Source organism: Gastrolobium bilobum, unplaced genomic scaffold, assembly GCF_033153095.1.
Source record: "Gastrolobium bilobum isolate Gb01-03AN ecotype WA unplaced genomic scaffold, APGP_CSIRO_Gbil_v1 utg59025, whole genome shotgun sequence".
NCBI lineage: Eukaryota > Viridiplantae > Streptophyta > Magnoliopsida > Fabales > Fabaceae > Gastrolobium > Gastrolobium bilobum.
In genome coordinates, this window is record NW_026897919.1 from 1 (window position 1) to 24936 (window position 24936).

The window sequence follows — 24936 nt, forward strand, 5'->3', positions numbered from 1 at the left end:
CATTTTAAATGAGAAAGATGGGACCAAGTTCACTGTCAATGGTCAAAGGCTTAAAAATTATTTGGGGGAGGGAATTGAGAAAGCTCAAATCTCAATATCTCTTGCTGACCCTCCCACCATTTAAACACAAACGAACAGTGAAGAGTCTAGCTTGAGACTCTAATAAAAAATTAAGCTTTGTTACTGTTGTGTTTTGTATATATTTCAGTTACTTTTTTTTTTTCAGTTGTTAAAATTAAAATTAAAAAAAAAAAAAAACTTTTGCAGATAGAATATCTGAGTCCTGACACTCTCATTCTTTTTGTTTACAGGTGTTAAGCGAATTCTGTTGCTGATTTCTGGAATCAAATTCAGTATAAAGTTTGGGGGAGTGGTCTGAGTATCAACTCAGCTTTATTTTTGCTATTTTTCTGTTTTTTTTTGGTAATTTCAATTTGCTGTTTTAATATTTTTAGGCATCATGGTTAGAAAACATATCTTGCGTAGTGGAGGACCTCACAGTCCAAAGCTTACACCTCACACACCTGATCCTGAGAGTTTTTCCCTCTCCTCCTTCACATGTGAAAAAGCAATAGAAAGGTTTGAAAAGACTATGCTTGCTAGGGACCCTACCCCTGACAAGGGATTTGAGGAAAATGCCTCTTATCCTGAATATGTGCATGAAGTAGTAAAAACTCAACATTGGGAGCAGTTTTACCTGCATCCTAAGGATGCGGCTAATGTCAATGTGGTAAGAGAATTTTATGCAGAAATTTTGAATGACAGTCAAACTGAGGTTAGTGTCAGGGGCATTAAAGTTTCCTTTGAACCCAAGGTTATTAGGGAATTCTTTTCCCTACCGAAGGCCTCTAAAGATGAGTTTGCCAAGCATGTCAACAAGCATGATCCTGCTTTCATGGCAGCAATATTAGAGGTCATAGCAGTCCCTGGGGCTGAATGGGAGATAAAGGAAAAGAACTATACTCTGCAAAAACACTTTCTAAATGAAAAAGCTCAAACGTGGTACCATTTCATTAGAGCCAGATTGCTCCCTACCACTCATGTAAATTTAGTGACTAAGGATAGAGCTGTGTTGTTGTGGTGTTTATTGGTTGGGAAATCAGTAGATGCTGCCAAATTAGTTTTTAGAGGAATTGGAGCTTGTGCTGGGGGTAGGAAAGGCAAGCTACGGTTCCCTAGCTTCATATCACAATTATGCAAGAAAAAGGGTGTCACAGCAAACCAAGCTGATGTGTTCTTTAAAGTTAGTGAGGCTATAACTCTGCGAATCATTACTAAATTAAAAAAGGGCATTGCTGCACCCTCTGTTGAGAAAGAAAAGTTGGAAATAGAAGGAAAAGAAAAGTTGAAGGGGGTAGTTGAAGAGGAGAAGACTCAGTCTTCTCCCCCAGAAAAGAAAGGGAAATTTGTTCCTGATGTTGCTAGTTCTCAGCAACAGGAGGCTGAAAATATTGCAAATCACTTGGAGACTATGGTCCCTCCCACTGAAGACCAGCCTTTCCCAGGCGGGTTACATAATAATCTGGTTCACATACATAAAGTGCTCATGCAAATGCAAGATCATAACAAAAAAATGGACTTGCTGTTTGAGAAAACATATGATCAATTTTACACTTTTATGTATAATAGAGCCAGATTTCATGATTACATTGTAGGGAGGGACAGAGTCTTGAATGATTTTTTGAAAAATACCTTTGCAAATTTTCCTGGTTTACCTTCATTTCCTGATGATTTAACATGGCCACCCTCTTCAGTATTTGTTGATCCACAGGTAAAAGAAGTCATGGCAAAAGCTGCTGGCAATCCTCCTTCTCCCCAACCTACAAGGCAAGAGACAACTCCTCTACCTACAAAGGAACATGGCCACCCATTTAGCTCAAGGAAGAGGGGAAGGCCAAGAACAAAAGCTGCCATAGAGGAAGTGAGTGACAATGAAGAAGAAGAAATGCAATCTTCTGAATCAGAATCTGAAGATGTGGATAAATCTGAGTCAGGGGACTCAGATTATCAGGAGAAATAGGCCAGAACTTCTTCTAGCCTCAGGTTACACTGATCCTACTTGTAAAATTTTCATTTATGTAACTTGTTTGAGGCACAACAGTGAGGACACTGTTGAAATTAAGTTTGGGGGAGAGTATTTTGTTGATGCACCACAAACCATGTTTGCTCTTTAGAAATTTTTTTTTTTTTTTTTTTTTTAGTTTGAATTAATTTCCTATGTTTCAGTTGCTGTTTTGATTGGATTTGTTGTTTTGAGTTAGGAGGAGATTTTGTGCTGTTTTGAACTGTTTTGTATATATTTGCTGTTTTGGTGAAAGGAAATTTTGGATATGTGAATGGATTTGAGGAGTGTGATGTTTAGCAATGAGTGATCAGTATCACATCTAAGCAGCTGAGAATTTGAATAAAGGAAAGAACTCAGGGCAAGTGTGTGGATGAAGAGTGATATGAGTGTTTTAAATGATTGATGGGTAAAAGGCAGTGAGAGGTTGAGAAATTTAGTTGATTAATGCAGCTTGAGTGTTTTAACAATAGACACTAGAGATGGTGACTAGACCCAACACAGTGAGTCATTGAGCCTACACAATTAACATTTTTTATGAGAGGTCTCCACTGGGTTAGTGAGACAGAACTTGCTTTGATGCTCAGTTGATGAATTGTTGCACTTGCTTAATTTTAAAATGATAAGGGCAATTTGTTGTTTTGTTTAACCATTTTCAAACCAAAAAGCCATCCATAGATCATCATCCATTGAAAACCCATTTTGAGCCTTTGACCTTTTCTTTTCACATACCCACATTTTACCTTATCCCACAATCTACCACACCTCTTAGTTATGATGGAAACAGAAAAAGAAGCAAGATTTTTTGTTATTTTTATTTTGTTGGTTGTTAAAAAAAAAAAAAAATTTAAAAAAAAAAAAAAAAGATTTTCAAAAAGAGAAAAATAGCAGTCAAAGTAGCAGCCACTGAATTAGTTGATCATGCTTCATAATTGTGTTTCCTTTCCATCATAGCTAAGTTAGCCAACCCCCCACAAATTTTCCACCTTCACCTTAGCCAAGTTACAACCTATTCAAGTCCCTTTGATTGAGCTTAGGTCTGTGTATCACTTTAGAGACAAGAGCATCTTAGCAAGCCTATGTTACATCTCTTTCCAGTGTTGGATTGAGAGAAACAGAATCCTTGAGCATGGAGTGAATATTTGTTTTATTAAGTGAGGAATTGAAAAGTTGCCATCTCTGTTGCATTGTTAAAAATTCTGCATGCTGTGTTAAGAAATAAAAAAATCAAGATCTCCTTTGTCATTATTCTACAGTCATTGAGATATTCATGCATTTGAATTTTGCACACTGCCTGCTGAGTAATTTTATGGAATAAAGGATCACTAAGCTGCCTAGTTTGTGATTGACTGATTGCTGAATTAAATATATCCCTCTGTTCCATGTTCTTTGTGAAAATGTGAAGCTCTGATTGGTTTGAGTATTTTTGAATGATGTGCTGAAATTTGTTTCCTGGTTGAGAAGAATGGTTAATTTACTAAATCCATGTGCTAATTTTTTCTGTTACTTGAGGACAAGTAACAAGTTAAGTTTGGGGGTGTGATAAGTCTCTTAATGGAGACTTATAGCATATGATTTAATTGGAAAAAGAAGAAAAAAAATATTTATTTTGCTGTAAAATACCCAAAAAAATATGGAGTTGTTGGATCTTTTGTAGATCAATTGTTAATGGGCTGTAACATTCCATTTTTCAGGCCCATTTTCCTTTTGCATCAGAAATACCCATTAGAGGAAAGAAAAGAAGACAGCATGAGAAAAAAAAAAGGGAAGTGATGGGCCGGACTTAAAATACTAAAGCCCAAAAGGAAAGGAAGAAAAAAAAAAAAAGGAAAGAAGGAGAAGTCTGTAGCAGAAACGTGAAGAAAAGAAAAGAAAACGCAAACCCTAGCGAACCCACATCGTGCAATCAGAATCCACTTCATCCATCCCTAATCCCTGCCCCAAATCGATCCAGAAGGTCATAATATCCTTTGTCCACGGTTCATCTGTCCAAATTGACCCATACCCACAGTCCATGAAGAAGAAGAAATCACGAAAACCCTAGCCACTATTTTTGGATTCAGAAAAAGCCAAACAAAGATCCGTTACTTAGTGGATGCTGGAGCGATTGTGAGAGCACGTCAGTGTACGGGTTGAAGGAACGACAATTCCATCCGATTTGTAAGAGCAGAGGAGTGGAGCACTGTGGGGACCACTCATTTGCAGCGCACAAGCAGCGCGTCATATTGCTGAGCTGGAGAAAAAGAGGATAGTGTGCAAAGAGCCCTATAAAAAGGGAAATAGGAGTGAGTCATGGGTCTCTTTCTCTCTTCTGGTTCTGATTTACCGTTTCTTAGTTTTTGTTTTCTGAACAATTTTTATTTTATTTTAAGTTCTGTTTTGTAATGAGATTCTGGTTCATTTGATGAACTTGATGCATGTCTTTACAGCACTGAGATTGCCGGTTGTTAGGCCAGTGCTGTAATTTTAGTTTTTAGAATTTTTATTTTGTGATTTCTGTAGTTCTCTGTTACTGTTTGTAAGCCTCATCCATATGGATAGTGGCTAACTTTTTAGAGGTTGGGTTTAGGTGATACCCAAACCTCAGTGCTTGTTAAATGTTTGGTTTTCTGGTTTTAATGTTTATATCTCAGTTGTTTAATGCTTTTTCTAATGTTTAAAATTATCTGCATTTTGGCCGAATGTCAGAGGTTTGGTTAGGAGTTAGTTGTTGAGAAACAACTAACTCTGGATTTTGCATTAGACACATGGACTTAGATGAGAAATCATCTAAGGGATCTCATTTCAGAAATGAAGGAGTCCTCATGTAATATTGGACCTGAGTCTCAAGAGTCCTAATCTCACTTGGCATAGAGATATGGAAGTGGGATACTTTGGGATAAAATAATTTTTAAGAGATTAAAATTAACAATACAGTTCTGTTAACTGAGAATCTTAGGATGAGCTTTTTGTTAATCAAATTATTTTTCAAGCACTGTGGGGAAGGAGAGCCAGAACTCAACCCACCTTTTTAAACTTCTTTATCAACTCAGATTTCTAATTTCCTTTGTTATTTCATATTTCAATCTCTGTTCTGTTTCCAATTTTAAATACAAAAAAAGAAAAGAAAATTCTTGTCACATCTGTCATTTAATTTGCTTCATTCTTACTCCTTATTTTATAACTTAGGAAAGTAATTCAGAAAAATTTTAAAAGAAAAGTGAACAGTAGTATTTTAGATCCATTCTAGATTATTTTTACCTTACAATTTTTATTTCTTTTATTTTCAAATAGTAACTCAGTTTTAAGCAATTACAAATTTTAGTTATTTCAAAACGCCAACGATCCTTGTGGGAACGATAACTGGGACTTATAACAGCCCTATATTACTTGTTGTCGCGTATACTTGCGCGCATTACTTGCACAACTGTTAGCAAGGCAACAGGAGGCATTTTGAAGGTCCCAACGGTGTTCAATTTGAAGAAAAAATGAAAATAATGAAAATTAAGCGGGGCACTACATACAACAAGCTTAAGGGGAGAATTCAGCGAAAATTAGGGCTACAAGGAAGTCAATATATTCATCGCATGAGCCAAATTAGAGAGTACAGTTGGTAAGGATGTTATCTACTACATTAATAACGATATTTGTGATGATGAAAATGTAGAATATGTCATAGATGCAATTGCTGACCGAAAATTTCAAAATTTTATTGAGATATATCTTGAAGTTGATTGTGGTCAATCTTTATTTGCACCCACGCATACAAGAAGTCCACAAATATTTTGGTCAAGAAGACAGAGTCGTCAATTTATCTGCACCTGCACAAGGGTTAAGTCAGGTAACACTGATGGAAGGAGAGGAAGAAGATGAGGAGGATGATATGGAGAGTGATGATGAGGGAGAACCTGATAGTGTTATTCCACTAGTGAGACCTCGAATACTGACGTGGAGGGTGATTTTGACACTGACACAAACCTAGTAAACATGAGTTCCCAAGTCATGCCACCATTTCATGTTAACCCAGTTAGCAGTGGTAGGTTAGTAAATTAAAGTTTTTATTTAACATTTTATATATATGTTGTTATATGTACTGACAAAAATGTAATGTTTTAGACATATGGCCTGAGATTGAGCCATTTTAGAACAAAAGCCCACATTACTCCTTCATTAATTAGGCGTACCCTAATAACGAGATAGAGATGTTGTATGGTGACATTGACTTGCACGATGGTTGGCAATTAGGGAATCCATTATATGTGTATCAAGAGTTTCGTTCCAAATCTGAAATGCAATATGCCATGAAAGTACATTGTATGAAAGCTCATCGTACAGCCGTAGTACCAAAAAGCGATGAGCATAGATTTTTGATAAAGTGTCCTTGGTATATTAGGGCAATGTCACCGAAGAATGAAAATACTTGGGTGGTCAGTAAGCATTTTCTTACTTTGTCAAGCATTTTTCAGTGTGCTTTTGTTCTCGCTCATACACTTTCTGATAAACTTCTCAAAAGGTCTCCCCCATCCCAAAATTGCTCCAAGTCAAGCACGCTAAACTACGGAGTTCTTAAGTTATGGGCTACCAAAAAATAGAATCATCTTGTTATTATAGGTAGTACATATTAATTCCTTTAAGTTATCCTCAAATATACAGTCTCATACCTGCACAGCCTCTGGATCTCTCTCATTTAGGTATTGATTCAATTCATTCATGTACCCCTCCTGCTGGAAGCTTGGCAGGAGCCACTACTTGCTTGTGTTCTTAAGTTATGGGCTATCAAAAAGTAGATGCATCTTGTTAGTTTAGGTAGTATCTATTAATTCTTTTAAGTTATCATCAAATGTACAGTCTCACACCTACACAACCTCTGGATCCCTCTCGTTTAGGTATTAATTCAATACCACTTGTAACGCCCGACAACTTACAGGATCAATGATTGACCCCACAAACCAACACAAGACTTTTTAGCGTGCTTTTGTCCTCACTCACACACTTCTAAAGAATTTTTGCACCGACGATCACTCCACGCCCTCGTCAGCGCCCAAGATGTTACATGCCCACCAGCTTTCGATTGGTTCATACTCGAACTACACAATATTAGGAGAGAGGTCTGCTTTGATACCACTTATAACGCCCGACCACTTGCAAGATTAATGACTGTCCCCACAAACCAACATAAAAAAATTTTAGCGTGTTTTTTTCCTCACTTACACACTTCCTGAGAAACTTCTGAGGAGGTCACCCATTCCAGAATTTCTCCAAGTCAAGCATTCTTAACTATGGAGTTCTTAAGTTATGGGCTATCGAAAAGTTTATGCATCTTATTAGTATAGGTAATATCTATTAATTCCTTGAAGTTATCCTCAACTGTATAGTCTCATACCTGCACATCCTCTGGATCTCTCTCGTTCAAGTGTTTATTTGATTCATTCATGTACCCCTCCCGTAGGAAGTCTGCCAGGAGCCGCTCATTGTTCATGCTTCATCTTTTTTTGCATCGTCGATCATTTGTCGTCGCCCTCGTCAGCGCTGGGATGTTACACTATTAAGCCTTAACTCATGTAGGTTAGGGTTAAAAAGTTTATAGGGCTAAATAACCCACATTAATAAAATTTTGTATGGGCTAGAAATCATATAAATAAAGGCCAATCCATGAGCAATTTAAAATTATAATTTCAAAGAAATATATTTTTTATCTGATTCAATGCTTTTGAAATATTTTTAATAAATAAATATTTAACATTTTCATAAAATATTTTGTATAAAATATAAATTTCTAATAATTTTTTAATAAAATAATATTTGTACACAAATATATAAGTTAAAATGTAAGCAAAATTTTAATTATTTTTCTTATAATTAATGATAATTGGCTCTATATTAAAATTATCAAAATCCCCGCTTCTTATTCTATCATGAAAAATGATATTTAACATTTTTATAACTATTGAAGCTATTCTGTTATAATTTTTTAATTAGTAAACATCTACTTAGTTAAATTATAAGAAAATTTAAATCATAAAATTTCTATTAAATTTTTAAATTATATGAAGCTGTTCAAAAATTTAATTAAATTATAAAAATTTATAAAATAAATTACCTACTTATAAAGCTTTAAAGACAAATGTTGAGAGGTTATTGTTTGTTATTTTGTTTAAAAGAAAAATAAAATATTTTAAAAAATATTGTAACGAAGACTCTCATGTTTAATTTTAATATGACCGCATCATTTGAATCTCAACCATTCAATAGCATATCAGTGATCGACAATCAATGACAACGGTCAACAATTAATTTAAATATTTATTTTTTTTGTTTTATAAATTTTGTTAATAAAATTTGATCATTGATATGTTAATGAATGACGGAAATTTATCATATGAAATGATCATATTAAAATTATATACGAGAGGATCATTTCCGTACGACTTATGCATGCGCATAATATTAATTATGGGAAAAATGTTTCTACAGTTAATGCAGATTAATTATCTGCATTTATTCTCAAAACGACGTCTTTTTGGTATTGAAATTTTAAAAAATTATAAATATAAAGACTATTATAACTCTGAAATAAATTAAAATTACAAAAATACCATAATTTTCGCCTCAAAACGACGTCGTATTGGATTTACTGCAGAAAAAGCGAACCCATTAATTATTACCAAATAATATTTTTTAACATTCCAGAATATTAGATTGCATTTTTGAGTATATGATATATATATATATATATATATATATATATATATATATTAGTTAATTTTATTATAAATATTTGATATAAGAATGAATAAAATATAACTATAAATAGAGAAGAAAATATCTTTCACTTAAAATAGTTTAAAACAACATCTAAAATAAATTAATAAAAATTCTTATTGAATCATTAAAATATATGTTTATTATATGTATCCTATATGATTTTATATGTAAAATATCTTTTTATTATTATACTATATTTTTAATTTAATTTATATTTACAAATATTTATATATACATATATAGTTTTTTTTAATAATAGAAATATTAATAAAGAATTTTTTTGACTCGCAGATATAATTTAACCCAAACCCGCTAAATCATAAGATTTAGTATGTTAGGATTAGAAAAGGCCCTGTCACACCTAGGGCTGGTAATATGGGCCAGCCCGCCCCGGCCCGCCGCTAGCCCGCCCAAAATGGGCTGGCCCGCCCGGCCCGTTTTGACAAAATGGGTTGAATTGAGTAACCCGGCCCGTTTTATGAGTGGGCTGGCGGGCTACGGGCCAGCCCGCCTAAAATAAAAAAAATAAAAAAATAAAATACAAAAAATTAAATTCTGCATAAAATCACATAAAAAAATCTGCATAAAAGCATACAAAAATCTGTATAAAATCCTAATGTGCTTATGAAACCAAGAAGATCAGTGTTTAATAATCTGCATATAAATATGCATCTTTCAATCCAAAAATAATAATAAAAAAATAAAATCATATCAGGATAAAATAGAATAACAAAACAAGTAACAAAGTGTTGTATGAGCAGTCCACAACAATTCAAAAAAGCCACTTGCAAGCAGAGAAATCTAAGATACGGAGCTACATAACAATTGGGTAACCTAAAAAAAAAAAAAAAATGACTTGGCGGGCTGACCCATATGGGCTGGCGGGTTTGGCGGGGCGGGTTTGGCGGGCTGGTGGGTTGAAAGACTCAACCCAGCCCGCCCCATTTGGCAGGCGGGACGGGCCAGCCCGGCGGGCTCAGCCCATTTTGCCGGCCCTAGTCACACCATGGGTTTAATTGCAGTCCATTTTGACACCTTATGTGCAATCATTAATGTCTGTTTTAGAGTAAACAAGTAGTATTCTCCTTCAAACATTAAAGTTTATATATATATAAGGGTTCACTTTTCTACGGTCAATGTAGATAATTTATCTACAGTTAGCCCAAAACGACATCGTTTTGAGGCGAAAATAAAGGTATTTTTGTAATTATAATTTATTTCAGGGATATAATAGTCTTTTTCGTTATATTTTTTTAATTTTTCAATCCAAAACGACGTCGTTTTGAGAACGAATATAGATAATTTATCTACATTTACTTTAGAAACATTAAAGTCTATATATATATATATATATATATATATATATATATATATATATATATATATATAGTATTATGTCTATTTTCTCTTCATGCTTATTCTATTTATTTCTATGAATTTTAACCAACAGTGGAAGGAGAAGAAAAAATGTGAAAATTTGTTCACATTATTATTTAACGGTGTGTATAGAAATAGGTAGAATATATATGAAGAAAAGATATGCATAATATTTTATCCTATATTTTTATTATCAAACTAATATGTCAAAGATTTAAAACATTAACCTCAAAGGGTAGCTCAGTTGGCAACTAGGGGTGTAAATGGGCTGAGTTAGACTAGGTTTTAGCTTAAATAGGCTAGATTTGTGTAAAAAAATATTGGATCTGGTCTAGCTTGTTGGCCTATGTAGGCCCCAAATTACAAGTTTGGCCTGACCTATATTAAAAAAATTAAAGTCTTGACCTAAGCCTATTAGCCTGTTTAAGCATATTAAATATTCAACAATTAAAAGAATAACTAAAATAATATTACTTTTATTATTTAAAATTATTAAAATAATAATTTTATTTATTTTTTAAAATAAATAATATCATATAGGCCGGCCTGTAGGCTTACAAAAAATCTATGGCCTGTTTTCTAAATAGTTTTTTAGCATATTAAACATTCAACAATTAAAAGAATAACTAAAATAATATTACTTTATTATTTAAAATTATTAAAATAATTATTTTATTTTATTTTTTAAAATAAATAATATCATATAGGCCGGCCTGTAGGTTTATAGGTCCGACATGTACAAAAAACCTATGGCCTGTTTTTTAAATAGTTTTTTTTTAGCCTAGGTCTGTTCTATTTTACTATTTGTATTAGGCCAAGTTTGGCCTAATATAGGCTAGGCCGTAGGCCCCTGTAGGCCGGCCTAGCCCATTTACCCCCTATTGGCAACTAAGCTTCCAAGGATTTACTTGAGTCAGGGGTTCAAATTCTGCCTTAAAACAAATTCTTAAAAAATCTTTAGAGTCTAGAGGATGTGTCTCTCTCCTCGAATGATGGATATATTTTAGGGACAAATTTGGAGATAAAAGTAAGACGACTAGTATCATGACTAGGAGTGCTAAAAAACCAAGGGCTTTTCGGGGGCCTTTGGCTCGGCTCATGAATGCCTGAGCTTACATGTCTAAAATTGATTGTTGGCACAGGCTTGGACTTTTATAAAAGCTCGTTTAATAAAAATGCCTCAGGCTCCAATTCAAAAGCTCGGCCTTAAAGCCTCTCAAGCTGGCCTAGTATATTATTTTTTTATTTATATTTTATATTTTTTATACTACTTGTAATAGCCATCTCTTTCTCCTCAATCCATTTCTCCCCATTTTATTGGTTAAACAGACTTTTTGAATGATTTTGTTCTATATTATGTTGTTTGGATATAAATTGAATTTATGAATATTTATGGAATTACTAGGATTGTTGATTGTATATTCTGCTTGGATAAATTTTTATTGTCTTATTTTTTTAAACAGCCTAACAGGCTAAACAAGGCTTTTATTTTTTATAAATAAGTCAGGCCACAGGCCGATAGTTATATTTATAACAGGTAACAGGCTTGGTCAGGCTGACACATTTAAACACAGGCTTAGCCTTTTAATACCAAAACTCGGCCCGTTAACACCCCTACTCATGACAAGTTAGAGGACCAATCTAGAGATTTATTATTAGTTTTAACTATCATAATTTTTAAGTTCTTATTATTTATATATTAAATATAAGGAAAAAGTGTGTATCATTTTAAAGGATGTAAAGTTATGTCATTTTAAGTGAGAGAAATAGATAGATCATGGAGGAGAGAGTGTGATCAAAAACAATAAATGTGTGGGTCCCATTTCGTTGTGAAAGTGAAATAAAATAACACAAGTTATGTCATTTAAAAGGACAAACATTTTTCCCTAAATATAATTGTGTCTTATTCTTATGTATAATTCAATAACTTTCTCAAACAATCAGTCTAGTTTAGACTTTAGAATTACATTTATATGTCTGAATTCTTTATTTGTCACAAACATAAATTTAAAACTCGTATCCTAATTCAAATTCTAATAAAATTAGATTTGAAATCCCTACCAAAAAAAAAAAGATTTGGAAATAAAATGTTAAAGTGTAATTTCAACTCTTAAATTATACTACTAATTTAGAGATTTTTTATCTCATTATTAGGATCTACAAAAAAGTAGACTTTTAATTTGACATAAATTAATCCAGTTTTTTTTCCTTTCAACTATTTCTAACAACAGACAAACTTCTAATTAACAACAAAATTATATATTAAAAAGCAAATATTTGCTTACCAAAAAAAAAAAAAAGCAAATATTTTATCCAAACTCAAACTTTATTGTTATTAATTAGTTGAAAACAAAAACTTTACTCCAGTCAACATTAATTTAGTTTATTTAATACACTTTAGACTAAATCATATCCTATACGTGTTGTGTACGATTTTCTCAATAGATAATTATGATCAGAATGCTACCTATGTCCTAATTAATACATTTCAAAATTGAGGTCTTGATAAGTGTCAAATATACTATACTTTTAATATCAAATATAGTGAAAATAATAATTAATATAATTAAAAAATATAGTGTTAATTAATAAATTCAAAAGATATTAAGATTCTAACAACTAGATAAGATTCTGATATCTTTTCATACTGTTTCAGGTTGTTTCATACTAGAATAACAAATTACTAACCTGATAAGGATGAGTTGGGATCAGTTGCAAAGGATAATGATCAAGAAAAATAAAGAATTAATCCTCAGCGAGCTGGCCCAAAATTAAAGGCTCAGTTTCAAGTCTTTAAATAGAACGGGACGAAGCCTTTGGAAAGGATTCGGAAGACGGAGGACAGCAGAGCTCATGATGGATGCGGCTTAGGAAAGGGAAAAGCTCTGTTCCGGACCTGAGGAGCGGGGAAATGGTCAAAGCTTCACCGTGGAGACCGGGTTTTATGTTTCTTTTATAATTATAGTTTATTTTCATCTCGTTCTTTAATTTTCTTGAATATGTTATGCTAGTTTTCTTTAAGTAGTTAAGGCGAGACAGAACCAATGGGTTCTTGAACGCTGTTGCTTTTATTATGATTTATATTCTTGATTTAAGTTATGCAATCAATCTGCAATTTATTCCTAGTCTTATTTATGATCTGGCCAGTCTTGAATGAGCATTAGAGTCGTGCATGACAATAGGGATGTTGGTGTATCGATTCCGATTGGTTGATTGCTGGAATTTGTATGATCTAGGGATAGACTTATGAATTCTATAACCGTAGGTTCTTGCGTTAATGCTTATTTTACGAAAAAGTACTAAGGGATTAGGCTTTGGATTAGAATAAAGGATTGGATTACCAAGGGATTGAGATTTAATCAATCATAGAAAGAGCTGTTAATAATTTGGTCTTGAATGTAATCGTAAGAATAGGCAAACTCGTTAAGAAACCATTGGGGAAGTTGAATCCTAGCTACGCCTTTTTTATTAAAACTTATTGAATATCAAGAACGAGGAGATTTATAAGTAATTCGTGTGTCTCAACTACATAGCGGAGAGTCTATTATATAACTCAAAAGAAAGAAAATACAAAGAGATATACATGATGTGGGACTTCTATACTACTATTCTAAACTATTATTTACAACACTCCCCCTCAAGCTGGAGCATATAAATCATATGCACCAAGCTTGTTACATAAGTGATCTATCCTAGGCCCTCTCAAAGACAGTGAAAACATCAGCTAATTGATCAGTTGAGTTAACAAAGCTAGTGACTATATCTCCAGAGAGGACTTTTTCTCTAACAAAATGATAGTCTATCTCAATGTGCTTGGTCCTTTCATGAAACACTGGATTGGAAGCAATATGTAAAGCAGCTTGATTATCGCAAATGACAGATGCTGTGCCAATGTCTCCAAATTTGAGTTCCTTCAATAGTTGTTTTAACCAGATAAGTTCATAGGTAGTTGTGGCCATGGAGTGATATTCTGCTTCAGCACTTGATCTGGCAACTACACTTTGTTTCTTGCTTTTCCAAGAAACCAAGTTACCTCCAAGGAATACACAATACCCAGATGTGGATCTTCTATCACTGGGGGAACCTGCCCAATCAGCATCTGAGTATCCCTCAACTCTGGTATGACCTTTGTTTTTATAGAGGAGACCTTTACCTGGAGCATTCTTGATACTTAAGGATACGGATCACTGCATTCCAATGATCTTCACAAGGAGAATTCAAGAACTGACTTACTACACTGACTGCAAATGAGATGTCTGGTCGAGTAACTGTAAGATAGTTCAGCTTCCCAACCAATCTTCTATACCTTTCTGGATCTGAAAATAGCTCCCCCTGATTTGGCATAAGCTTGACATTTGGATCCATGGGGGTATCGACGGGCTTAGCATTCAACAAAGTTGTCTCCTCTAGAATGTCCATAGCATATTTCCTCTGGGATATCACAATACCATCCTTGGATTGAGCCACTTCAATTCCCAAGAAATATCGTAGTCTTCCGAGATCCTTTGTCTGAAAATGATGACTGAGATGTTGTTTTAACTGAGTAATGCCTTGATGGTCATCACCTGTAATGACAATGTCATCAACATATACAACCAAATAAATAGATCCAGGGTCTGAGTGGCAATAAAAGACTGAGTGATCAGCCGCACTCCGAGTCATACCAAACTGCTGGGCAATGGTGCTAAACCTTTCAAACCAAGCTCGTGGAGACTGTTTGAGACCATACAAAGATTTGCGGAGTCGACAAACTAGACTGGACTCCCCCTGAGCAACAAATCCAGGAGGTTGCTCCATATAAACTTCTTCCGCAAGATCACCATTGAGGAAAGCATTTTTGACATCTAATTGATAAATGGGCCAGTGACGAATAGCAGCCATAGTAATAAAGATGCGAACAGACGCCATTTTTGCCACAGGGGAAAATGTATCCCCCATAATCTTCACCAAACACCTGAGTATATCCCTTGGCCACCAAACGTGCTTTGAGACGATCAACCTGTCCATCAGGACCAACCTTGACAGTAAATATCCATTTACATCCAACAACAGATTTTCCAGAGGGAAGAGGAACCAGATCCCAAGTACCACTGCCATGAAGTGCACACATCTCGTTAATCATAGCCTGTCGCCATCCGGGATGGGATAATGCCTCACCTGTAGTCTTAGGAACAGATACAGAAGACAAAGAAGAAAGACAAGTAAAATGTGATTGAGAAAGGCGATGATAACTCATATTTATTGAATACCTGGGTGGAGGACGAATATTACGAGTACCTTTTCGGAGAGCAATGGGAAGGTCAATGTCGGAAGGCGGGACCGAAACCGCAGGAGTTGATGACGGCAGATCTGAGTCCATAGGAACCTCATCAATGTCTTGGGGTATGGGTGGATGTGACCGACGGTGATAAACTTGGAGAGGAGGATCTGGTGCTGGGACATATGGAGAAGTGATAGTAGGCGGTGGTGGTGTGGAATCTGGTGCAGACGGTGGTGGTGTGGAATCTGGTGCCGGAACATATTGAATTGGAACAGAGGGTAAAGGTAACTGAGTATCAACAGAGTCATCGGGAATGGAGGTGGAGCCAAAAAATGGCACAGACTCAAAGAAAGTAACATCCGCCAAGACAAAAGAGCGACGGAGACTGGGAGAGTAACACCGATAACCTTTTTGTGTCCGGGTGTAATCGAGGAACACACATTTGTGGGATTTGGCAGACAACTTGTCACGATTGGGACCGAGTTCATGGACAAAACAAGTAGAACCAAAAATACGAAGGGGTAAGGAATGTAAAGGCTGATGAGGAAACAAGATAGAGTACGGTACCTGGTTACCAAGGACAGAAGAAGGCATGCGATTAATGAGATAGCATGCAGTGAGAACAGCATCACCCCAAAAACTGGTAGGAACATTCCCATGAATTAAGAGTGTCCGAGCTGTTTCAATAAGATGACGATTTTTTCTTTCAGCAACCCCGTTTTGTTGGGGGGTGTGCACGCATGATGTGTGGTGAAGAATGCCGTGAGATGCCATGAATAATTGAAATGGTTGAGACAGATACTCACGAGCATTATCACTACGAAAAGTGCGGATAGGAATACCAAATTGAGTAAGAATTTCATGATAAAACTTCTGAAATATGGAGAACAACTCAGAGCGGTTTTTCAATAAAAATAACCAAGTGTTTCGAGAATAATCGTCAATAAAGGTAACAAAATATCTATAACCCCGAGTTGATTCAGTACGACTGGGTCCCCAAACATCAGAGTGAACCAAACTAAAAGGAGAGGAGGCACGACGATTGACTCTATTAGGAAAAGAACTGCGAGTATGTTTCCCGAATTGACATGATTCACATTGCAAAGTAGACAGCTTGGACAAACGTGGCACCATCTTCTGGAGCTTTGTAAGACTAGGATGACCCAACTGAGCGTGAATAGTGAGTGGAGAATCTAATACAGAATGAGCATGAGAGGAGCTGGAGAGCAGGTAAAGGCCATTGGACTCAAATCCGCCGCCAATTGTCCTCCCCGAATTTCGATCCTATAAAACAACAGAATTTTGGGTAAAAGAAATGAGACAATAAAGAGAACGTATTAAACGGCTAATGGAAAGGAGATTAAAGGGTGAACCAGGGACATAGAGCACATTTTCAATAGTAATGGAGGGAAAGAGATGTACTATTCCAATCCCACGAGACTGAACCTGGGAACCATTAGCCATAGTGACAGCAGGCAAATAACCAGAGGTAGAAAGAGAGGAAAACAAAGATTTATTACCAGAAATATGATCAGAGGCACCAGAATCAAGAACCCAATGACCAAATGATGAACTTTGAGTGAAACCAGCAACGCTATTACCTGTATGCACAACAGTAGCAGTGGAGCCAGTGATCGTGAGCCGAGAAATATCTTGAGGAAGGATAAATGAGCTAGAATCAGCCATGGATCAAGAACAATTCGTTAAAACAAAGATGTCGTGAACAATAATGGAAAGAGGAGAAATGGTTCGGAAGGGCCGCAACGGACTCAAAAACACAAGGTAAGGATCGATCTGAACACAAAAGGAAAGGGCGATCCTGACGGTGGAAGCCGAGCGTATGTTTCACGCACGTGAGGGTGCTTCAGTGGGAATTTAGGAGCGGGCCTTGGACGAAAAGAACTGCCTCCTTGTGATGATCACAACTGTGGGTGGCTCGTCGGAAAAAGTGCCTGAAAAGTTATCGGTGGTGGCGGTCAACGGCGATAAAACGGTGGTCCACGACGCTCGCAACCTCTGATGACGGTGGGTCTTGCGGCGTTGGGTAGATCGGCTTCTTCTGAGTCCGTTGATGTACTTTTTGATCAAAACGGTCGCCGGAAAATTTTTTCGGTGGAGGACGGTGGTGGCAGACGATGGCTGGAAACTGACGATGGTGACAATTTTCGGAAAGATTTTTACTCGGTAGACAGTGGATCTACCGAAAAGATGCGGATCTTGTTAGGCTCTAGATACCATATTGAATATCAAGAACAAGGAGATTTATAAGTAATCCGTGTGTCTCAACTACACAGCGGAGAGTCTATTATATAACTCAAAAGAAAGAAAATACAAAGAGATATACATGATGTGGGACTTCTATACTACTATTCTAAACTATTATTTACAACAAAACTTAAACTCAATTTCTAGATTTATTAATTCTGAATTTATTTTCTAAAATACTAGAAACCAAAAATAAGTTTACAATTTACAAAAAAAAAAAAAATAAGTTTACAAATTCTGTTTTAATTAAATTACAATATTCTCAAACCAACATTATACGGTCGATCCAACTTTAGTTAAATAGATAAATTAGTGCTTGGTCATCAGTCCTCGTTAGATCGACAATTTTTCTTATCACTTTATTACTTGAGGTCTTCAAATAGTTGTTGAAGTTTTTTTGACAAAAGTAAATCTGTTCCTTAAAAAATTTAACATGTCTCGTCGTCGTCCTCAATTATTTTCTCAATGACTAAAATTTGATGTTCTTAAGGTATTAATTTACACTATGATAAGAACCCATTTGAAGTGACTCAAAACAATGGAGGATTATGAGACATTTATCAGAAGATGTTGTTTCATTTTAAGGTTTGGTAATGAAATAATTTAGAAAAAGTAAAAAATTGCTTCATTGATAAGTCAATAAATCAGCAATGAAGTAACATGAGTAAAAATGAAATGCAAGACTTTTTATCGAGACAGTTGATCCTAGTAATCAAGCCAACTTTCACCTGTGAGTTGAATTTCTTGAACAATAACTTTACTTTCCTTTATATTTTTGAACATATAATTTTTTTTTTTTTTGCAGATTATTATTCATTTTTAAATATAAAAAAGTATTATAAGTTTATTAAATTAAATTAAATCGACTATATTGGCACGTTCTTTCATATTTCTCACCAACCAACAGCAACCTGAAGTTTTCAATTGGTTATACCACCCAAGAAATTAACTGATAGAACGTATACATGGCTTGTTAGACTTAACAAATGATATGGTAGATCAACTTCACTGTCCCCGTCTATAATAACCATCCCTCAACCTAAAGCCATGTGCATCATCATCACTTATTTCTCACTCTGGTAAGTGTTTGCACAATAATGGCCTCAGAAAATGGAGATAAAGTAGAGCTTGGTTTCAATATTGTTGTTCCTGAAACAAAGCCAAACAAGGATTGGGTCCTTTTGTCCCTTAGGGTGGTAGCATTTTTTGCCACTGCATCTGCAACACTTGTGATGGCACTCAACAAAGAGACCAAAAGCTTAATAGTTGCCACTATTGGTAGCACCCCAGTAACAGCTACTCTTAATGCAAAGTTTAACCAATCTCCAGCTTTTGTGTAAGTTTTTAATTATTAATCTACGATTTTATTTTCCTTTCTTTTTGTATCTGACGTTTTAATTAGCATTGCATATTACACATTTATATTATAGCATTATTGGTGGTGATACAGGTTCTTTGTGATAGCCAATGGAAATGCAAGTATCCATAACTTGATGATGATAGCAGTGGATATATTAGTACCCCAATATGATTACAAAGGACTCCGGTTTGCATTGATTGCAATATTAGACATGGTAAGGAATTATACATATATAGAGATAGGTTATTCTCGCATCAGTATAAGGATATGAAATTTTATATTCATTCATGACCATTGAGCCACTTAAATCTAATGATTTATATAACTAAAAAACTTGAACAGTTAAATATAAGTGTGAGATCAACTGATCAAAATTAAAAGTGTAAATCACATTAGTGTTAAATAATCCTAACCCCTATATATATAGACCGAATCTTCTTACATCAGTGTAAGAATTATATATTTTATTTTTATTTACGTACCATAACCATCAATTCAGCAAAGAGTTTCCTATTTAACTTACTATAATATGTATATGAAAACTGATTGATTGTACTTTTGGGGGAAGATGACTATGGCTCTGGCATCGGCTGGAGATGGTGCGGCAACATTCATTTCAGAATTGGGAAGGAATGGTAATTCGCATGCAAGGTGGGATAAGATATGTGACAAATTCGAAACCTATTGCAACCGAGGTGGTGCTGCCCTCATTACCTCTTTCATTGGCTTCATTCTTCTCTTGATTATTACAGTGATGTCCATAATCAAGTTGCTCAAGCCAAATCGTATTAACCATGCTCCTTGATTGGAATACATCATTATACGAAGAATAGTGTTCTGTTTTTTCTTGGTCATACTCTTTTCTATGTTGACTTTCCTGTTTGAATGTCAGTGTTTGATATATGTAACTAGTTGTACCTGTAACACAATTTAATAAAGATTTGGACTGCATACAACTTTTTCCTTTGTATCCTTGTTAGTATAAAAAATAAATATATTTTGACAGCTTGTAGCGAGAAAATATTTGGATACTTTCAAAGAAATGTATTGATGACTTTAATTAGTGAGAACTTCAAAGATAAAATGATTTTTATAGTCATGAAAATTGATAGTGGGAAACTATGAGTAGATTTTGATAGCCTCTACAATTGAAGACTTGAGGAAAGAAGTTAGAGGATTTGATAGGGCATTATATTGTTAGATTAAGTAGACATGGTGGATGAGCTTATTAACATAACCACAAGTATATATATATATATATACCTTACACCAGTGTAAGAGTAATAACAGTTACACTCAATCTTAACCGTTGATTTTCGTCCATCAAACGACTGTAATTAATTACATTATTCTCATTAATTAATTATTAATTATAACCGTTAGATATGCAAAAATCAACGGTCAAGATTGAGTGTAAGAGTTATTACTCTTACACCGGTGTAAGAAGATCCCGCCCCATATATATATAGAGAGAGAGAGAGAGAGGTAGGATTCTTTGAAACCGGTGTCACATGCTTGCAAATCAATGGTGTCACATGCTTGCAAATCAGAGTCGTTGATCTTTTTTGATCTAAGGGCTCTCAGATGAGGTGTCAGAATTGAAATTTGACACCGGTGTCAAAGGATCCTACCTCATATATATATATATAGGGTCAGGATCATTTTACACCAGTGTAAGTTACACTCTCATTCTTGTCCATTGATCTCATTTATATCTAAGGGCTCTAAATTTTTAGTAATGTGAGTCATTGGATACAAGTGGATCAATATATATAGCAAAATGATTTGTGCAGCCGCTGTACATACAACAAGTCAGGATACGGAATCAGATCCTGTTTTTTTTTTAAAAAGCTGTGGGGCCCACTTTTCTATGTCAGCTGCAGATAACACTCTCTACGGCGACTGCAGAAAAAGTATCCCATATATATATATATATATATATATATAAGGTTTTATAAGAGTTATGTTGTAGGAAAAGTGATTGTGTAATGTTATAGAGATTCATTTTGCGTGCCTTAGTTTTTTTTTTTTTGCTTCAAAAAGTGCGGGTCTCACAAAATGTTGTGTGTGTAGAAATTTTTTTTGTATCATATGATATGATAGATGCAAATCCCATATATATATATGTGTGTGTATGGAAATAGATCTGTCCTATTACAGGACCAAATTCGTGTCATGTAATAGAAACAAGTTTCGTGGGACCCATCAATTTGTAAAAGAAAAAGATGCAGCCCTATTTTTAATATTAGAGTAGGATGAAAAGATTTGGTCATGCAACAGGACAAATCTATTTCCCATACATATATATATATATATATATATATATATATATATATATATATATATATATATATATATGGTTATATTGATAACTTTTTATTTTACAAATTTACAAATTACACTATATCTGACCTATAATACTCTACTCAAGAGTGTATTATCGGTCAAACATAGTATAGTTTGTAAACAAAAAGTTTGTAAATATAACCTTATATATATATATATATATGCGATTTACTTTTCTCCGGCCGCTAGACGTCCAATAAATAAATTCAGAAAATCATAATTATACAAAGGAAGGTGAAAGCATTAAATGCGGGAAATCATAATCAATCAACGGTGTAAGATTTCTTGCTAGGCGTCCAGTAGTCGGAGAAATAATTTTACCTATATATATATAGGGATTTGCATTTGTTATTTAACATGACACAACAAACTTTCCTACACACACAACATTTTGTGGGACCCACATTTTTTGAAGAAAAAACTACGACACGCAAAACGAATCTCTATAACATTACACAATCACTTTTTCTACAACATAACTCTTATAAAACCCATATATATATATATATATATATATATATATATATATAATTTTATCTATATATATATATGGTTTATTGTACATTATGTCATTGGATCGTTCTATCACCCAAAATTACGTTGTTTTGGATATTTATTTCTCTTATTTAATTAATCAGAAATGGATATTATATTTCTCTCTCTTCCTTTATCATCAATGATTCATCTTTGTATGATTATAATTTTCTTGACTGAACAACTCCTTATATCTGGTGACTGGACACCAGACGGACACACACACACATATAGGGACAGGATCGTTTGACACTGGTGTCAAAAGAAAAGTTTGATACCTCATCTGAAAGTCGTTGATCTTGTTTTGATATAACGACTCTGATTTGTAAGCATGTGACACCGTTAATCAGCCTTGATCTAACGGCTCTCAGATGATGTGTCAATTTTTTTGTTTGACATCGGTGCCAAAGGATCTTGCCCCATATGTATGTATATATTTATGTATGTATATATGAGGTAGGATCCTTTGACACCAGTGTAAAGTTTAAAATTTGACAACTCATTTGAGAGCCATTAGATCAAAAAAGATCAATGACTCTGATTTGTAAGCATGTGACACCATTGATCTTTTTTGATCTAGCGGCTCTCAGATGAGGTGTCAAACTTTAAATTTGACACCGGTGTAAAAGGATCCTATCCATATATATATATATATATATATATGTATATATATATATATATCTTTTAACTCTGGCGTAAGAATTAGAAGTCCTACTTCCCTTCTCTGCCGTTGATTTCCATCCATTTAACTGTTATAGTTTATTCAAAATTAATTAATTGATATAAGTCAATAAACTAGGCTTTTTCACCCTTTTGCCCCTCATTAATTAATTAATAATCATTTTGTCCATGATTCGAAATTATCTACCAATCTGCCCTTCTTTAATCGACTACCTTGCATTTTTAATCGATTAAATGGTCAAAACAGGCAAAAATAGTTGTTGGGAGATTTAATCGACTAAATCTCCCTATTTAATCGATTAAATCTCCCAACAGGCAACAAAGGAAAACAAGTCAGTATGATTTTTTAATCGATTAAGTAGGGAGATTTAGTCGATTAAATCTCCCAATAACCATTTAATCGATTAAAAATGCAAGTTAATCGATTAAAGAGGGGCAGATTGATGGATAGTTTTGAATCAGGGGCAAAATGGTTATTAATTAATTAATGGGGGGCAAAATGGTCAAATAGCCCAATAAACTATCATCTTTAAATAGACAAAAATTAACGGCTGAGATGGGGATGTAAGACTTCTAAACCTTACATCGAAGTCAAAAGATCCCTTCCATATATATATATATATATATATATATATATATATATGAGGTAGAATTATCTTATACTTGTGTAAGAATAATAAATCTTACACTAAATCTTAATCGTTAATTTTTGTGCATTTAATGATTAAGATTTAATGGATCAAACTTATTAATTAATTATTGGGAAAAATGTTCATCATTTTAAATGACATAAAGTTATGTCATTTTAAGAGAGAGAGAAACACAGAAATTTTTTTATTTAAATTTTAAATTAAAACAACACCCACTTCTCTCTCCCATGATTTCCATTTTTCTGTGTCTATCTCTCTCCTAAAATGACATAACTTATGTCATTTAAAATGACAAACACCAAACACTTAATTATTATATATAATATAGGTTATATTTACAAATTTTTGTTTACAAATTATACTATATATTTCCAGGAATACATAGTTGGCTTTGGAAAAAAAAAGTTTGTAAATATATATATATATATATATATATATATAAGGAGATGATCAACTTACATCAGTGTAAGAATAACATGTCCGATATATTATGACCCAAAAAATCTTAACCGTTAAATGCACAAAAATCAACGATTAAGATGTAAGACATATTATTCTTACACCAGTGTAAGAATAACATGCCCTATACATTATGACTCAATAAATCTTAATCGTTAGATGCATGAAAATCAACGGGTAAGATTTAAGACTTGTTATTCTTACACCGGTGTAAGAATAACAAGTCTTTATATCATGTGACTTGTTAAGATTAAGATTTAAGACTTGTTAATCATATATAAGTCTTAAATCTTAACCGTTGATTTCTGTGCATCTAACGGTTAAGATTTATTGGGTCATAATGTATAGGGCATGTTATTCTTACATCGGTGTAAGAATAATAAGTCTTACACCAAATCTTAACAATTGATTTTTGTGTATCTTATGGTTGTAATTTATTGGGTCATGCTTATTAACTAATTATTAATTTTCAATAAATTATAATAGTTAAATACATAAAAATCAACGATTAAGATTTGATGTAAAACTTATTTTTCTTATATATATACAGGGAAAATATTTGTCATTTTAAAGGAAACAACTTTGTATCATTTTAGATGAAACAAAGTTGTTTTGGTGTATAATTGATGAATTTTTACATCCTCTCTATTGTATTTTCTCGCTCTTCCTAATTTTATGGAGAATGGAGAATGTGAAAAATCATCAAATATGCACCAAAATGACGTTGTTCAATATAAAAAGACACAAAGTAGTGTCCTTTAAAATGACAAACGTTTTCTCCATATATATATATATATTGGCAAAATGATTTGTTATGTGACTACATATGAGCATTGGTGCAGTCACCTAAAAACTACGTCATTTTAGGTCGGATAAAGGAAGTTCGCGTTCAAAATTAATTGTAGAAAATGAAAATATTATATTTATTTTCACCTTTGTATGATTATGATTCCTCATATTTAATGTTTTATATTTATTTTCACCTTTGTCTGGTTTACCACAAAATTTGTAGGGGAAAGTCATTTTAATGACAAACTATATAATCAATAGAGTACTCCACAAAAAGACAATGAACATCCCCTATGAAATATGAAATGGTAGAAAGCCTGCTTTGAGTTGTCTTAAAGTGTAGGGGTGTTTAGCAAAGGTTGCGATTCCAAACCAAAAATGGTTAAGATCGAACCAAAGATAATGAGCT

General features: G+C 33.9%; 1 protein-coding gene across 1 annotated transcript; it reads left to right on the forward strand.

Annotated features, from left to right (window-relative positions):
- Window positions 1–18805: 18805 nt before the first annotated feature.
- On the forward strand, window positions 18806–19873 carry LOC133311458 (CASP-like protein 1B1). Its single transcript, XM_061512512.1, has 3 exons — window positions 18806–19044; window positions 19159–19282; window positions 19637–19873. Exons 1-3 carry the CDS (start codon window positions 18806–18808, stop codon window positions 19871–19873), a joined length of 600 nt encoding a protein of 199 aa, XP_061368496.1.
- The last annotated feature ends 5063 nt before the right edge of the window (window positions 19874–24936 follow it).

Coding starts and splice junctions, on each gene's coding strand:
- LOC133311458 (XM_061512512.1), top strand. CDS start 18,806: ATGGCCTCAGAAAATGGAGATAAAGTAGAGCTTGGTTTCAATATTGTT. Junction 19,045..19,158: donor AACCAATCTCCAGCTTTTGT/GTAAGTTTTTAA, acceptor GTGGTGATACAG/GTTCTTTGTGATAGCCAATG. Junction 19,283..19,636: donor TGATTGCAATATTAGACATG/GTAAGGAATTAT, acceptor TTTTGGGGGAAG/ATGACTATGGCTCTGGCATC.